This window comes from Taudactylus pleione, unplaced genomic scaffold (genome assembly GCF_031769625.1).
Source record: "Taudactylus pleione unplaced genomic scaffold, aTauple2 ptg000189l, whole genome shotgun sequence".
Taxonomy (NCBI): Eukaryota; Metazoa; Chordata; class Amphibia; order Anura; family Myobatrachidae; genus Taudactylus; species Taudactylus pleione.
The window spans coordinates 8,319,425-8,338,172 of NW_028284591.1; the positions used below are offsets into that span (position 1 = coordinate 8,319,425).

General features: G+C 45.9%; 1 protein-coding gene across 2 annotated transcripts in view; it reads right to left on the reverse strand.

The window, feature by feature from the left end:
* Positions 1–18,748, reverse strand: part of CTIF (cap binding complex dependent translation initiation factor) — a 290,112-nt gene that overhangs the window by 113,804 nt on the left and 157,560 nt on the right. For both annotated transcript variants that reach the window (XM_088476543.1, XM_088476542.1), the window contains one exon: positions 9,459–9,758. In XM_088476543.1, the coding sequence (XP_088332669.1) occupies positions 9,459–9,758 (300 nt within the window). The remainder of the gene's footprint in view (positions 1–9,458; positions 9,759–18,748) is intronic.

An 18,748-nucleotide genomic window follows, 5' to 3' on the forward strand; every position in this document is an offset into this window, starting at 1 on the left:
CAAAAAATAACACCTGTATTTGCTCCCCTTGCATTGCAGCATGGTTTGTCCTGGAACACAGTAACTTGCTCTATCTTACTCTGTCCCAAATCTGAATCATGCCCAATATCCACTACTAACTGCCCATATGTGCCCACTGAATAACTCACAGTGTTCATTTTACCCTTCTAGTTCTTATTGTTGTAATACTAGGCTGGGCAGCTCTTCATCTATAATGAGCCTATTGTACTCGATCGGTCTGGTTTATTGCATTTGTTGTATCCATCTGCGACAAAGGTCTATATTGTTATTTGTAGTTATACCTCAGTCACGCCCCTGGTTTATTTTGCTCATTGTGATTTTGTGGACTTAACGCCAACTTCGCCTGTTTTGTAGGCGATAATGTATCGCGCGCGTGCACGCTTTACCCCGTATTCAATTTGAAAGTAGGCGTAAACGGCGCCCGGCGATATTGTAACAAGCGGAAAGTGCTTTCATTTTTGGGGAAATCAGCCTGTCACCCCCCAAATGATGCTCTGACATGGGGGTTAGCTATGGTTCACCCCCGATTTGGCTTGCTGAAGGCATTTGGTTTTTTTAAATGGCCTCAATAGCTGCTAAATAGCATTTTTCTATACCTGATACAAAATAGTATTTAGGAGTATATTTTCCAGAAAATAAGTTATCCCAGCAAATTTGGGGTACATGAAAATGGGGGTCAGCATATTTAAAGTTAAAAAAGTGAACTTGAAAAAATCGTAAAAAATCCACCTGCTGCAAACACCTGCAATCAAAAACACACCTGGGGCATACTTGGGGACCCCACCCAGAGTCAAGTTCGCTAGTTTTTAACTTTGTACCCCAACATTTTTTTTTTGCCCCCTTTTTCAAAGTCAATTTTTGGGGTGTGCTTAAGTTTTTTTAAAAATGTTTTTTGACACAGATTACCTTTGGGGGACTGTCTGAAGGCTGCACGGGGGTTCCCGAAACGTTGCATCACAAAACCACAATTCTGCACTTTTTAACACCTGCCATTCATAGGCGATACTTTACCGCCTATTACATTGCATTAACTTTCCGCCTAGGCGGAAAGTCTTACAAATTGAATACGGGGTAAAACTAAAACAGGCGATAGTGAATTCATCGGTGGTAACTTAACGCGGATCCGGACTTAACGCTTGAAATTGAATACGGGCCCAAATGTTATCGGCAGAAGCCATTCTGAACTTTATTTCCATTATCATTATGTTTGTTGTGTACAGCCCCATTACATAGTAAGTTTCATAAGAGTATAGTGTCACCTTGGACACACTGCAGAGCACAAAACTCAAACACAAGACGAGAAATGACTAATCCCAAGAGCTCACGCTCTCTGTATTCCTATACGCTTCTCGCGAATGCAATCTGAGATTTTATTCCTGTTTTAGAAGGATTTATCCATTTTATTGAAGGGTCAAGTTTTCACCAAGTTTTCAAGAGAATTAGGAGCATATTCAATTAGAAGCGGTAAAAGTTCCGTACTTTTCGCAGACATCGCTGGTTTTCCATGCGAAAGAGTATCGCGCTCGTCCCCGCTTATCCACGTATCCAATTAGAAATTGGCAAAAACGGAACCCGGCGAATTTGGACCTGGCGAAAAGTGCAGTCAGAGTTGGGCAAATCAGCCTGGCACACCCCAAAACATGCAATGACATGGGGGATCACTATGGGTACCCCCGAATAGCCCTGCTGAAGGTATTTGGGGTACTTAAATAATATCAATAGCTGCTACTTAGTGTCTTTGCAAAAGTGGTGAAGAATAGCATTCTGCAGTATTTTTTGCAGAAAATAAGTAGTCCCAGCAAATTTGGGGTGCACAAAAATGGGTGCAAGCATATTTTAAAGTTGCTAAAGTGAAGTTTTAAAAACGTTAAAAATCCACCAGCCGCAAGCACCTGCAATTTTAAAAACACCTGGGGCATACTGGGGTCCCCCCTGGAGTCCATTTCACTAGTTTTTAAGTTTGTCCCCCAATGCTGCACTTTTTTCCAAACATCTCCTAACTGCCATTTTTCAAGCACAGCCTGTGACATGGCAGTTAGGAGCTGATTGGCTGGTACTTTATCACCGTTCACTTTATCTCCTAACACAGCTTAGTAAATAGACCCCTATATACCATACACCCAACCATGGTGTATTTACTAAGCTATGTTAGGAGATAAAAGGGGTCTATTTACTAAGCAGTGTTAGGAGACAGAGTGAAAAGTGAAACGGAGCCGTACAGAACTCTGCCGGAGCTATCCCTTGTGAAATTAGGCGTTTTGGCAAAAATGTAAGCGAACGGAATCACCCACACTCGCGGGAGTGTCATGGGCGTGTATCAAAAGCTCGGTGCGTACTGGAGAGCGGAATCCTGTTTCTGATGGATCTCTTGCGCCCAGCATGGGGGATGGTGCACTTGTCGATACTGAAGATGACAGATGTGCGGCTGGCATACCAATAGGCGCCACTGGTTTCCGCTCGCAGATGTACAAACCAACGCATCAGCCCTAAGGATTCTGCCATGAGTATAGGCGTTGCAGAGAATGGAGTGTGAGGAGAGAGTGTGAGTCATGCGTTTGTAAGCAAGTCCCCCCCCTCCCCCCCAACTAATTTTGAAATAAAGGGGTCAAAGAGAAGTAGGGCATTAAGCTGGGTACACTCAGGGTCGTATATCGGCCGTTCAATCGAACAGACGATATATGGCAAGTGCATCGGCAGGTGTGTACCCCTAATATATGTCTGTGAACGACATCGTTCTCAGGCGCATCACATCGGCTGTGCAGCACAGCAGATGGCCGATATATCTTCAGATACATCGGTAAATCTGCTGGAATGTACGGACGACCTGCCGATCGCCTGTAAACAGGCTGCAGGCACCCAGCAGTTAAATGTCCTCCCAGTTGTGATGTCAGGCCTGACGCATTAGGCGGACGATTGGTAAGCGTATATGCACTAACCATTTGTCAGGTCGCTCATACACACCAATTGGGAGAGGGGATTTTGCGAGTTAATAGGGTTAAGGGGGCAGATTACAGGCTGAGATGATGAGATGGGATGTAGTTCAGATCTCGGCGCATACAATGCCAGTGGTAGCAATACAGACACCGGGATCCCATCAAGGGTCAGAAGCCTAGCTCAACCATCTCAGCGGCCGCGATCCCGAAGGCAAGTTTTAGGGTTACGCACTAGGTGGAGGGTTAGGCTGCGGGGGAGGGAGGGTTAGGCTGCGGGGGAGGGCGGGTTAGGCTGCGGGGGAGGGCGGGTTAGGCTGCGGGGGAGGGAGGGTTAGGCTGCGGGGGAGGGAGGGTTAGGCTGCGGGGGAGGGAGGGTTAGGCTGCGGGGCAGGGAGGGTTAGGCTGCGGGGGAGGGAGGGTTAGGCTTCGGGGGAGGGAGGGTTAGGCTGCGGAGGAGGGAGGGTTAGGCTAAGGGTTAGTTTACTTAACTACAGTCACCTGCATTTCAACCGTTGGGATTCCGGTGTCGGTATTGCGACCGCTGGCATTCTGTGTATTATAGGCCAAGGTTAGGCATCATTTCTCTCTTTGGGCGCCAAACGCTCAACATTACAAGCAAAAAAAAACATGACATCACATACAGACATATACAAAAGTACTAAGGTTAGTATCTTCCCCACACGTCCATTTCTGAAGCTAGTTTGCTCAGGCTGATTTGTAGCCTGGAGCCGGAGACATGTTTCCGAGTTTAGAGCTGTTATAGGACTGTGAGCAGGGACTAGCTGCGTCACCAGAGGCCCAGGCTTCGCTGGGTGTGCAGGCCACACTTCGGTTCTCGGGTCGGATAGAGCCTAGCGGGTTAAAAATCATCTCCTCTCTGAGGGAATGAGGCGAAGCAGCAGGGGTGGGGAGCAGCACAGCAGGCACACAGAAAAGGGACGGAGCCCGTGGGTACTGCTCAAACCATCCTCCAGTGCCACCTTGCATGACTAGTGCCAAGGGGCTGCCTACGCCCGGGTATGGGCAGTGACCATGAGGAAACAAATATTGGATGCAAAGTGCAACAAGACAATACTTTAACTTTAACCTGGGAGGCAAGATCCTAAGAAACGGGTCTACTAGCTGCCCAGATGGCAGATAATTCCCAACTGGCTCCAACCTTCTCCCTTTTGTCTACACAGATCCCACAGACGCAAAGAGAATGACACGCTCTAAATAAGAACAGTAACAACTCAAGTGCAGGGGGATTACAGGAGGAGGAATTGCTGAACTTATCGCATATGTCAACAGCTCTAGTCCCTTATGTGACTAATGAAACCCTTTTAGCTTTTTATATAAATATGATATGCAGACACCCGTCTAAATGCAGTAGGGATCTGTCATCCTGCATGTTCATTCTGGACGACAGCGAGCCGTCGTCATGTGACACATTTTCACATAACACAGACACCCCTGCTCACCGCGTATTCTGCCCACGCCTGCGTGGGCACCGGTTCTGCAGACGATTGATGTCGGAGCCAGGAGGCAGCTTAGCAAGAAAACAGTGCTGAAAGCTTTAAACCGCGTCTATTGGTAGAACGTATTCTTTAGCGCTGATCTGTGGACTTGTTTGGAGAGACAAATGGCAGCTATTTAAATTTAAATAACTTTGCCACCTTTGCCTCCATAATTCAATCCCATTTTCTGATTGTCGGTAGCAGGTCAAGAAACGAGACTCTTGATTCGCTGAAAATGCGCAGGGACTCTGAACACTCCAAAATGCATTATAGACAAGGATGACCTTAATACTTGGAGTGCATAAGCTAGCTTCAGCCATGTAAGTATGTATATATATATATATATATATATATATAATATTTATATATTCAATAATTCTGTGTGTATTACATTAGAACTCAGACGGTCACCAACCATCCCTTCTTTACAATGTAGATGTCGCCTACGGACATTTTCAGGCCATCCAGAAAGTACAATATCCTTTGTGCGTACTGGTTGGTCACAGCAATAATGCGTGGACTGCTGGTGCGCCGTGTGTGGCCGTACTGAACACGGTCATTATGCCGCAATTCTGTTGGAAACCGGATTATTTAACATCGCAGCTTGGATGTGACGGGGGCATTTTAAGAGATTAGTGCAGACGGCAGATAATTAATACTATAATCTCTGGTTAATTCAGAAACTCGATTACTGCAAAATGAAAGAATAAATGACTTTTTTATGCAATTTGGAAGGCGAGCAATGTGAGAGCAACTAATTACCAGGAGAGCAGCGGTGACCCAGAGAAAGTGATAGGGGCTACATGTGCAGAGGGGACCCCTGGTAATCAATGTTACCGGCGTCTCATCAGGGTCCCATCTGCCTGGGTTCAACAGATGGAATATCGGGACCCTAGATGCCACGGGGCCGCTTTCACATGTGAAGAGACAGGCATTAGGAAAACAGAAGATTACAGCCTGAATTACTCGTACACTTTAATGAAAAGAGTTCTCAATTTACAAAACAATCTGTAAACTTCTTCCAAACATCAAACAGCTACTGTCTGATCTCCATGAGCTGAGTGTGGGGATGAGAGAAGGCTCGAAAACAGAGCGGGGTAACCACTGATACCAAACTAAACAGAATTATACAATTAAATATCGGTTTTCAAACAAGAAGTGTGTAGTTAACACTTGAAGCCCCTGTGCGAACAGTTGCACATACAAACTTGAAGCCCCAGGCAGAAACATGGCACACTGACCCCCAGACAGAACATCCGCAAACTGATACTTGGGGATCCTGTCTAAACGACCGGCACTAGGACACTTTGGGACTCTGAATGAATAAGCAGCACTAGGACATTAAGCAGCACTAAGACACGTGTGGACCCAGACTGAATAAGCGGCACTAGGACACTTGGGGACCCAGACTGAATAAGTAGCACTAGGACACTTGGGGACCCTGACTGAGTAAGCAGCATTGGGACACTTGGGAACCCAGACTGAATATGAGGCATTAGGACACTTGGGGACCCAGACTGAATAAGTGGCATTGGGACACTTGGGGACCCAGACTGAATAAGCGGCATTGGGACACTTGGGGACCCAGACTGAATAAGCGGCATTAGGACACTTGGGGACCCCTATTGAACGACCGGCACTAGGACACTTGGGGACCCCGACTGAATGAACGGCACTAGGACACTTGGGGACCCAGACTGAATAAGCGGCATTAGGACACTTGGGGACCCAGACTGAATGAACGGCACTAGGACACTTGGGGACCCAGACTGAACGACCGGCACTAGGACACTTGGGGACACAGTCCGAAAAAAGCGGCACTAGGACACTTGGGGACCCAGACTGAATGAACGGCACTTGGACACTTGAGGACCTAGAACTGAATAAACGGCATTAGGACACTTGGGGACCCAGATTGAATGAATGGCACTAGGACACTCGGGGTCCCAGACTGAATAAGCGGCATTAGGACACTTGGGGACCCAGACTGAATGAACGGCACTAGGACACTTGGGGACCCAGACTGAATGAACGGCACTAGGACACTTGGGGACCCAGACTGAACGACCGGCACTAGGACACTTGGGGACACAGTCCGAAAAAAGCGGCACTAGGACACTTGGGGACCCAGACTGAATGAACGGCACTTGGACACTTGAGGACCTAGAACTGAATAAACGGCATTAGGACACTTGGGGACCCAGATTGAATGAATGGCACTAGGACACTCGGGGTCCCAGACTGAATAAGCGGCACTAGGATACTTGGGGACCCAGACTGAATAAGCGGCACTAGGACACTTGGGGACCCAGACTGAAAGAACAGCACTAGGACACTTGGGGACCCAGACTGAATAAGCGGCATTAGGACACTTGGGGACCTAGACTGAATGAACGGCACTAGGACACTTGGGGACCCAGACTGAATAAGCGGCACTAGGACACTTGGGGACCCAGGACATAACAACGGCACGTTGACACATGAAGCCCCAGACAGAGCAACCGTACGTTGATAATTAAGGATGCATACCGAACAATGGCGCACTAATGCTAACGGACCAAGCTAACACAAAAGAAAAGAAACAGCAGCGCGCCATTCTTCTAAACTATAGCTCAAGTATTAAATATTTTTGGCAAACATGTATACTTATGTAGACATTTTCAAGATTCTGTTCCAGAACACAAATAATAAAAAAAAACAACTCAGCCAAAAAGAATAAGAAACATGTATTTTAGGAACCCCTCCCCTTCCTACCCCCCTTAAGAATAGTGCACCTTTTCCCAAACCCTGTTGCTAGAAAGGGGGCATATGGGTGGGAAGCATTTCTCAATGCCAAGCTTCCTTCAGGTATCCCCAAATCCCTGCACTTCAGAGACATTAATGATGCAAGAAAAATACATTATAACCGTCATCTGGCCGGCGTTAAGCTATAGATCTACAGGCGCTGATGACTTTCATGTAAATATCGCACACGGAAGAAAACCACTTTGAGAAAAAAGTTATCTGCGCTATTTCTTCTGTGCTCTGGTTTTAATAAACATCTCGGAGTCTTTGAATCATTTAAAAAGAAAAACTGGCAAAATCCAAGTAACTAAAAACTACGCCACATCATGGAGGCATGAGGCACTTTGTGCTTCTTGCCTCAATGATGCCAAAATTTCCTAGTGAGTAGAATGAATGAAGGAACCATATGGAAATGCAGAAATATGATCTGGGTACAAGACTATTTATTCCCAGCATCGCTGGATTACGGTACTTACTGACAGCTGCCATAAAGAAACATTTCTCAAGCATATTTATTAATAAAACTGAAACTCTAAATAGTCTTTTTCTTAAAACATCAAGTGATCTCCTTCTTAATGTGACATTTTTCAAGGTGTCCTCCTACAAGTCAGTCTGCCCTTTGCAAAACTCTCTGAGGAGATATATATATATCTGTCACTACAAGGCTGTCTCTTCTCGGCTGCAATGCTGCTGTCTCTCAGCACTCTAGCTTGTTCCTGAGGAAAGGGTCACCAGATCATGTACACAGAGAAGTCAGTGGCAGAGGTAAGGGCACAGAGGGGGGACTGCCCTGTGAACGGGCATGTTGAAAAAATTGGGCAAATCAAATCACACTTCATGCGACTGTGGTTTCCGTAGAGATCACTTGGAAAACCGTAAATCATTAACAGCAGCGCAAACTGTAAAGAAACGAGAACACTGACTTTTTGGAGAGCAATGAATAGAGAAAGATAGAAAGAAAAAAAAAAAAGAAAGGTGTGTGCCTTATATTAGGGTGTCCCATGTCTCTACTAATCCAGCCACCATTCTTTATCTCTACTTGCTGTCTGACCAGAGGTCCACTCCTAATTTAACACATCCTCTGTACATTCCGTATGAAACTCACCCCCCTGGTGAGCTTCCCCTCTTCTGCTGACAATAATATATGTGACTGCGGACAGTAAATTTACTCCAGGAAGCAATCACCTGTTCCCCTAAATGAGATGAGAGCACAGCCAGTTGTCTATGCTATGGGTTCTATCCTACAAAGCCCAAGACTTCTGTTCAGGAGAATACAGTATTTCACGCCTCGACCCTTTGGTTCTGGATCCAGACTTGGGTCCGTTTTCCGTATTTCCTTGTAATTGTTGAGTTTTAAATGGATCTTAAAATACAAGTGGATTCGATGATTTTCAACGAGACAATCCATAAATACGTCCCTTAACCTGCATGTGTGACCACAGCTGCAGAACGCTGTTCTATCACTGCCGTGTGACCCCCATTGAGGGTGGTCCGCTGAATTATGGATGGCCAGGGTTTTTTACGCTCTCTGTTGGCTATTTCTTGTGATACTGGCCCATCTGGGACTTTGCTTGCTAGCTGATGCCGGGGAAATGGAACCCACCAATGTGACATCAGCAGCTTGGTCTAAATATGACATTTTCAAAAATGGTTCCCCAAAATAACTAGTTTAGATGACAAGATACAGTTACCAATACCTAGCTGTAACTCATTCTTTGCTCTGAATAGCTTGCCCCTCATTTCCTATTGAAGCCCCCTCTTATTGATTGGGTGGTTGGGGGTAATTTGCAACAAGCAACTTCAAACAGTTGCACATAAGGAGACATCGAACGATCACCTTATTTACCCAACAGAACGGACCATCTCCTGATTATCACATCATTCAACCAACATCAAAGTCCCAGTGTAAACAGTTTGCATGAACACTAAACCTAGATGGGAGCTGCATGTGCAAATCCAATATTTATGCCATAAGGCATGTAATAAGCAATAGCGATTGCAGGTGGAGTTATCCAACTCTTATAGCGAGGGGAGAGGATCTGTAGCCCCTTTCAGTTTATATGTGCGGGCAGTAGCCCCCTGCCACCCAAAAATGATTCTGCCACCTCAGGCTGTGAGCAGTGGCGCCATTCCCTTAGTTGCGTACAGACCTGTATACAGCTTTAAGAATATTTGGAGCTGAACAGATTACGAACAGAAAAAGTTATTGCAGAGATGAACTTACCTGCAGCATGTTGAGCAGGAGACTCCGAAACTTTGTCCCTTCTACCATGAAGAGAGCCATTTTGTCACAAAGTTTGGCAGCGGTGTGGGCGAAGCTCCGATCCGTCACGGCTTTCTGGTAAATAGTCTTTACAATTTCGCCCAACATCTCTTCGGAGTTGGCAGAGTTCTGTGCCTCCTCCATGAAGGTGGTGAGCTTGTAATCCACGTCGCTGCTGTTATTTCTCATGCTGTTTAATATTTCTATCAGTTTGTCCATTTTGGTCCGTTGGGGATTGGTAGACTCAACAGCATAGTCTTCCTGTCGGAGGGAGGAAATGACATGTATATTACACAGTGTATGACACATCCAGCAGTCACTAACGCTACAACAGCATCACCAGTTTCCAGGAGATGCTCCCCATCAATCACTAGGACCTAGTGTTCTGGCCCTCTCTCCTCACGTCCCTGCCTTAGGACTAGATTCCTCCTGCGCTCCTGGTCTTTTGTCTCCAAATCCATTAAATGACTCTCCATGATCAGCTTACAAAATGTGTCCATATAGCAGGTGCACTTGAACACCTCTGATAAAAGATTTTCTTTACAATGTATTTACTGAAAAACATTATTTTTATTGATCTGTATACAGTATACTCTTGAATAAATATACCTGATTTATATGAGGTGTATTCCACCACAGAGCGCCGCAACCTCTGCATCTCAGAGCGCCGTGACCTCTGCAAAAGAGCCCCAGGACCTCCCCACCACAGAGCCCCAGGACCAAGCAAACAGAGCCCCAGGACCAAGCAAACACAGAGCCCCAGGACCGCCCCACCACAGAGCCCCAGGACCGCCCACACCACAGAGCACCATGACCCTCCACACCACAGAACACCATGACCCCCCACACCACAGAACACCATGACCCCCCACACCACAGAACACCATGACCCTCCACACCACAGAACACCATGACCCCCCACACCACAGAACACCATGACCCCCCCCACACCACAGAACACCATGACCCCCCACACCACAGAACACCATGACCCCCGGCTAAAGATGCCAGGAACTCCCTACCACAGAGCACTATGACATGATGTGTGTAGTGGAAGTTATATGGTTAAGGGGGGCCAGTGGTATAATATGAACTGGAGTCTGGAGGGCACTCTAATGTTACATTATATGAACTGAGGCATTGAAATGTGACAATATAAACTGGAAGCACTATACAGTAGTTTGGTATAATATGAACAGGGGACACTAATGTGACATATGGACTGGGGGAACTGTGATTTGGCATATTATATAGTGGGGGTACTGAAATGTTGCACTGTATGAACTGTGCTGTAATATAAAAATGGGGGCACTATAATGTGGCATAAAATGAACTGAGGCCACGACAGTGTGGCATAATATGTACTGAAGGCAATACAATATGGCATTATGAACTGAGGACACTTCAATGTGGCATAATATGCACTGGGGGCACTATGGAATAATGGGAATTGGGGCATAATGTGAAAGTGTGGCATAATGTGTGCTGGCAGCACTGTGTGGCATATTGTGAACTGCGGCACTACTATGGGGCATACAATGAACCAGGGGACACCATCATGGGACATAAAATTAAATAGGGCACTGCTATGGAGAATAACATTAACTAGGATACTACTAAGGGGAATGTTACTAGGGCATTAATATGGGGCATACAATGAACAATTCCTGCAGAGAAAGTTTTCTCTTTAAAAGCATTAGGGTGGGGGCTCTTTCAAAATGTTGATATTGGTCCCACAAACTTCTGGCTACGCCCCTGCTTAAATGGTATAAATGTGAAGTATATGTAAAGGAGAAGTCTGTGTTTGGTTAGTGGGATTATATATTTATATCATACATGCTTTCTGATCCTGTATGTAGGACGCACCCCCTCATGGTGGCACACGTGTGTGCCTGGTAACACCAAAAGTAGGAAAATAGGCCTCTCTAAAACTGTGTTAATCTATCCCAAGTTCTCCCTGATGTGTATAAATGGTTAAAGAGATTTCCTTTATGTCTTTGAATGTTTAAAAAAATACTCACTCTTGGTGATTGCTTTATTACCACTTAGTACATCCAATTATACATTTTATCTTGTTTTAATAGGTACCGGAGGTGCCCCATTAGGTACAGAGGCACCAGTAAGAGCATCTGATGCAGGGTTGCATAAAATTGGATATTTGTTAAAAAAAATATAATAAGAAAAAACAAACGATTTATTTGATTTAAATAGAATTTTTTTATTCATTTTTTTTTTTTAAATAAACTTTTAAACATTTAAAAAATCCTATTTAAATCCCCAAAAATCTGATTTAAATCAGTTTAAAAAAAATAAATAAAAAATCCAATTTTATGCAACCCTGATCTGATCTATACATCAGGGCAGAGTGAAATAGCATAATAGCATCTGTTACTATTATTACTATTACTATTATTATCATCAGTACTGTTATGATTACATTCAATATAAGTAACCGACGTATTTTCCATTTGTACACCAGAAGGCCGCATCTAGGGCTGCAGATGATTTGGGGACATTGGTCCGCTCTGTAAATAGCCGCACAAAGCCAATATGATATAGGTCTCAGCCTGTAGCGTCACAGGGGAGATAGACAACACTTAGAGGAGCATCTGCCCTGCAAGCAATTGTAGATATGTTAGCAAATGCAAGAGCCGGCAGGCAGAGGCACAAAAACACAGACTGGTATTTCCCCCACTATGCCTGCCCCGTATACATGCCCCAGACACAGTGCACAACGTTATGTAGGGATGAGTGACTAGATATTGTGCCCTTTCTATCTATTCTATATCATCTCTGTTTCAAACTCCCAGCAGAAAACTTTGTAAATGCCTCAGTCTATTTTGATTTTGGGCTTGGTGTTAAGTAACAGTCCAGAGGAATTTATTTAATGAGCATAAAGGGATAGAGACGGCGAAGTCTTAGCTGTCAGATTCGAATTAATAATGTGACTATCATACCTCTTGGAACATCGGATTAGTGTCAACACCCCCCCCCCCCCCTGATTACACTAAGCAGCTGCCGTATCACTCCTAATTACAGCACTTAATTATTATTATCGTTTATTTAAATGGCGCCACAAGTGTTCCGCAGCGCCTTACAAGGTACATATCCAAAAAGTGACACAGTAAAATACAATACAATGAAGGACAAGGACATGGATAATATACATTGATACATAGGTGGCCATAACACCCACATAAGCAGCAAAGCATAGGCACCAAGTGTTAGGTGTCCTAGTGGTGAGTAAGAGGTAGATGAACATATAGTATGGAGAAGCACAAGAGGGTAGAGGGCCCTGCTCGCAAGAGCTTACATTCTCAAGGGGAGGGGCAGACAGATGGGTGTGATACAGATGGGGAAGACAGGGAGGAGGGAGCATGTAGTAGCAAGTTAGGATGAGAGCTGGAAAGCGCTGATGAAGTAGTGGGTCTTGAGAGCCCGTTTGAAGGATTGTAGAGAGGTGGAGAGTCTGATGGGGAGAGGGAGAGAGTTCCAGAGGTGGGGAGCGGCACGGGCAAAGTCTTGGAGGCGGGAGTGGGAGGAAGTAATCAGCTGGCATGAGAGGAGGTGTGCATTTGTTGAACGAAGAGGGCGGACAGGAAAGTGAAGGGAGATGAGGTCAGAGATGTAAATGGGAGAGGAGTGTGTGAGGGCTTTGTAAGTGAGTGTGAGGACCTTGAATTGGGCTCTGAAGGGGAAGGGGAGCCAGTGGAGGGCTTGTAGGAGAGGGGAGGCAGATGTAGAGCGTTTGGAGAGGAAGATAAGCCGTGCAGCAGCATTAAGGATAGACTGGAGAGGAGAGAGATGGGATTTGGGGAGGCCAGATAGGAGAAGGTTACAGTAATCACTTTATATCCATGACTGGATGTCACCTACTACTAACTACCTTCCAGATACTTTCGTGGATTGTCAGCTCTTCTGCTCCATCCATGGTTTTTCTACCTTTGCTCTAGAAATGAGCCTGGTATCATCAAAAAACACCATCTGTGTGTCATGTGTTACTAAGGACAGATGAGGTACCAAAGTACAGTAGTGCGTAAGCATGGAAACCCAATTAAATAAGCAGCTGGTTCCTGAACCTTCAAAAGTGTTACCTTCCTAAGCTACTCATCCCATTCTGCCACCCACCATGATGCCAGGACCCCAATACATCCTCTCTATATACAATAATTTAGCCCAATTTTCAGTCCATGTTTAAATACATTGATCACCCATAACATTAAAAGCACCGACAGGTGAAGTGAATAACATTGATCATCTCGTTACAATGGCACCTGTCTGTTGGTGGGTATATTAGGCAGCAAGTGAACAGTCAGTTCTTGAAGTTGATGTATAGGAAGCAGGAAAAATGGGCAAGCGTAAGGATCTGAGAGACTGATGAGGGCCAAATTATGATGGCTAGACACTGGGTCCAGGCATTTCCGGAACGGCAGTTTTGCAGTGGTTAGTGCCTACCAAAAGTGGTCCAAGGAAGGACAAACGGTGTACCAGCAACAGTGTCACGGGAGTCCAAGGCGCGTAGATGGTGAAGGCTAGCTCATCTGTTTCATCCCAACAGAAGATCTACTGTAGTACAACTTGCTGGAAAAATTAATGCTGACCATCACAGAAAGTTGTCAGAACACACAGAGCATCGCAGCTTGCTGTGTATGGAGCTGCATAGCAGAAGACTGGTCAGAGTGCCCATGCTGACCCCTGCCCACTGCAGAAAAGCCTATGATGGGCACGAGTATCAGGATTGGACCATTGAGCAATGGGAGAAGGTGACCTGATCTAATAAATCAAGTTTTCTTTTACATAATGTGGACAGCCGGGTGCATGTGCGACGTTTCCCTGGGGATGAGATGGCACCAGGAAGGACTAATGGAAGAAGGCATGTGGAAGTTAGTTTGACATGTAGCACCTACATAAACATTGTTGCAGACCAAGTACACCCCTTCATGGCACGGTGTTCCCTGATGGCAGTGGCCTCTTCCAGCAGGATAATACGTCCTGCCACACTGCAAACACTGCTCAGGAATGGTCTGAGGAACATGACAAAGAGTTCAAGGTGTTGACTTGGCCTCCAAATTCCCCAGATCTCAATCCGATCGAGCATCTGTGGGATGTGCTGGATAAACAAGTCCAATCCATGGAGGCCCCACCTCACACCTTACAGGACTTAAGGGATCAGCTGCTAATGTCTTGGTGCCAGTTACCACAGGACACCTTCAGAAGCTCTGTGGAGTTCATGCTTCCACGGGTCAGAGGTGTTTTGGTGGCACAAGGGGGCCCTACACAACTTTAGGAAGCTAGTTTTAATGTTATGGCTGATCGGTGCATATGTATATAATGAATTTAAAGGCAAAATAAGTTTTATAAGATTAAAGTGATGGAATGGAGTACTACCACTGCACCTCCTTAATCAGAGGCCTGTCTGTCCTTTCCGAAGAAATGGAGATAGCAGGCAGACAGATAGTTTTCTTTTGCACATTTTTACATTTTAAATATGGGCCAAGAATCCACAAAATGTTGCATAAAACATCTGGTCAAAGACGAGTCTGAGTGTGGGGGCAGCTTTCTGCATAGAAGAGTAAAATATTCAGTGTCCTTGACTTGGGTCAACGTGCCACTATTCACTGCACGTCTAATAGTCATGTGCGCAGCTAAGAATTCCGCGTACAGATAAAGAGCTGCAACCACTGGAAAAGTCAGAAGCCCTATAAATAATCTGCAAGTCACAACTGTCGGCTTATACTAGAACCAGCATTTCTGGATTTCACAGAGTTGAACAAGAAGACCTACATTAGATTATTTTTCTTTTTTTTTTAAATAAAACTTGATAAGAGCTATAAACCCCTAGGATATCAGGGTTTTCCTGGGGGAATAGAGGTAAGGTACAATCAGCTTTCTCGTACCTTAAAGCAACAATTCCATGAAAATGTTTGTTTTTTCTTACATAAATCACTGTCAGGCTATGTAAATGTTGGTAAGTAACATTTCCCTTTAGTTACTTTGTTCAGGTTCTACTAATGATATAAAATTCTGAACAGTTTACACATGTGACTACAATGGCAGCACCAGGCGCATGACACATGACGTAGTGGGCAGAGAAGCCTTGGACATCTCCTCTGAGCTCTGTCTGCACTGGAACATACTCTCCCTCTTTCTCCCCCCCCCCTGGCTGCGATCATTGGATGTGCCGAGAGCTGTGATCTCGCAAATGTGCCTGGCAACCAAACTTCTTTCTATTCCATAGATATTGAAAAGGAGATAATGATTTGTATCTGGAAGAGTGTGCCCAAATTGTCATTTAAAAAAAAGAAAAAAAACAAAACAAAAACTGTGGGATAACAGCTTTAACAATTCGATACAACAGTCCATTGCAGATCTCATTCCTCTAAAGCTACATTGGCCCCTCCTGACGTCTAATCCTGATTAATGCGCAGTGAAGAAATGTGAGAACATTTTTAAAAGAATCACAAATTAAAAAAAATAGATAAAAATGAAACAAGTCATTCAAAAACAAAAAAACAAAAAGTTCCTTAAATATAATAGATGATCCAAAAATGCTTATTTGCTTCCTGTGTTTCTTTTTTTTTTAGATGATCCTCGTCACGCAATGAATGGATCGAATCATCTGATTGGTTACTAAAGGTTTCAGCATCGTTTTTCAACAGTTACCTGTGCAGTGGTTTTCAGCAATGTCACCCACTGTCCTGTGTATTGGTACAACAAAAAAAGAACATCTGTGTATTACAATATATACGGTATATGTCTCATGTTACATACAGTTATCCTGCGTACAGGTATATGATTAGTTATATGCACTTCATTGGATGTACTCATTATTGGCATACACTACGGTGGTAGGTTACAGCGGTGTGCAAATAGAGGCTAGTCTACGTGGCAAATTACTTAAGCAGAGGGTGGTTTGTTAACCAGGTAGAAACAGGTAGCAAATAACACAGGGTTAATAGCAGGTACAGACTGCAGAGGTATGCCAGCTGCAGCATACAGGGTGTGCTGGGCATTGTAGTGCACCGGGTATATGCACACTGTATTGTGGCTATGCCCAGTGGTGGCAATGGCAGTGGAATGTATACATATACACCCAGCGGTGGTGATATAGTAGAGTGGGGTCACTATAGGGCGTCTCTGTGGTCAGATACATGTCCGTACACGCAGAACGCCTAAGGAAGAAGACGAGCAGTAGGCGCACGTGGGAGGTGATGCCTCTGTGGAGAGCCATTAGGTGGGAGGGGAGGACAATCAAAAGCCACTGAGGCAAGTGTAGGAGCCAGGTTGGATGAGTATCCATTTATCTCTATAGTTAGGTGTAACAGTAATCCAGGGATTGGTGCAGCCCTCAGACAGTCCTGTATAGTACTGTGTGTGTTATGGATTTACAACGCTCTACGCTCTCTTTACACGGATTGGGTATAAATAGCCGGGGGATGAATTCCCGCCGGTTCATATCTCGACGCCTGAAGGTTCAGAATCCCGACAGGGGCGGTAAGTACCCTAACCCTCCCCCTGTCCCCCCCTAACCCTCTCTTAGTGGTGCCTAACCCCCCCTTCTTGCACCCTAAATCTAATCCTACCTGGGGGGGTGTCTAACCCTAATCTCCCTCCCCGCAGCCTAACCATAACCCTCCCCGGGGAAGTGCCTACTCCTAATCTCCCCTCCCCGCAGCCTAACCATAACCCTCCCCGGGGAAGTGCCTACTCCTAATCTCCCCTCCCCGCAGCCTAACCATAACCCTCCCCGGGGAAGTGCCTACTCCTAATCTCCCCTCCCCGCAGCCTAACCATAACCCTCCCCGGGGAAGTGCCTACTCCTAATCTCCCCTCCCCGCAGCCTAACCATAACCCTCCCCGGGGAAGTGCCTACTCCTAATATCCCCTCCCCGTAGCCTAACCATAACCCTCCCCGGGGGGGGTGCCTACTCCTAATCTCCCCTCCCCGCAGCCTAACCATAACCCTCCCCGGTGGGGTGCCTACTCCTAATCTCCCCTCCCCGCAGCCTAACCATAACCCTCCCCCTTTCCCCGCCTAACCCTCTCTTAGTGGTGCCTTACCCCCCCTTCTTGCACCCTAAATCTAATCCTACCTGGGGGGGTGTCTAACCCTAATCTCCCTCCCCGCAGCCTAACCATAACCCTCCCCGGGGAAGTGTATACTCCTAATCTCCCCTCCCCGTAGCCTAACCATAACCCTCCCCGGGGGGGTGCCTACTCCTAATCTCCCCTCCCCGCAGCCTAACCATAACCCTCCCCGGGGAAGTGCCTACTCCTAATCTCCCCTCCCCGCAGCCTAACCATAACCCTCCCCGGGGAAGTGCCTACTCCTAATCTCCACCCTGGGTGTCCCTAAACCTAACTGCCCCATCCCTGGGCTAAGCGTAATACTTACCCGTATACTTACCTTCTGGATGCTGACATCAGTATCCTGATGCCTCCGGGATAGCGGCATCGGCATTGTGCCGGGCGTCGGGATTCCGGCGTTGGTATGTCGACGCCCGGGATCCCGTCCGCCGGCATCTTAAACGCGTCCCCTTTATACAATGGTAAGTATAGATAAAGCCTAGGAGGTGGATGGACACTACTCCCCGGTCACTAGCATCGCACTACACTACAGCTCCCGTCTCTAGCTCTACAGCTCAATGACAGAATATGTCCCACGGGATCCTGCCTTCCTATCAGCAGAATTACCCTGAAAAAGACCAGAATGATTATTAATACAAGGGCTGGAAATTAAAACATGTAATAGTTTTAAGAAGCACATCTGGCACCTTAATGCCTGAAATGTGCAGCTTTCTCTGCCTGCAGATTGGATTACCAGTAATTGCTGGCTACTCTTCAGAAGAGCAGAAATATGATTAATGTACAATGTGCGCTGGCTGCCTGGTAGATGACAATGGTGGCAAAGCCAAACACACGGCCACCTCCAGGGGTTTACGTTTCATTATTACAGACCTGCAAGGGGGACATCACCTCCTAGCGTACCGCACAGAACAACATCTACAATACACAAGACAGAGGCACGGGAGGGAAGAGGCCTCTGCTGAGAGATGCATGAAAGTCGCTATGGAAAATCTCAACAGGATCGTCCAGAAACGACACCGGCGGACCACAGCGATGGACAAAATTAAAGGTGGTCCCCGAATGGCCTATTTTCGCAGACCCCACTCATGAGAAAAGGAAAGACTATTGATGGGAGAGGTAGAGATCTCTTAATTAACCAAATGTGTATTTATTGTAGAATGGAG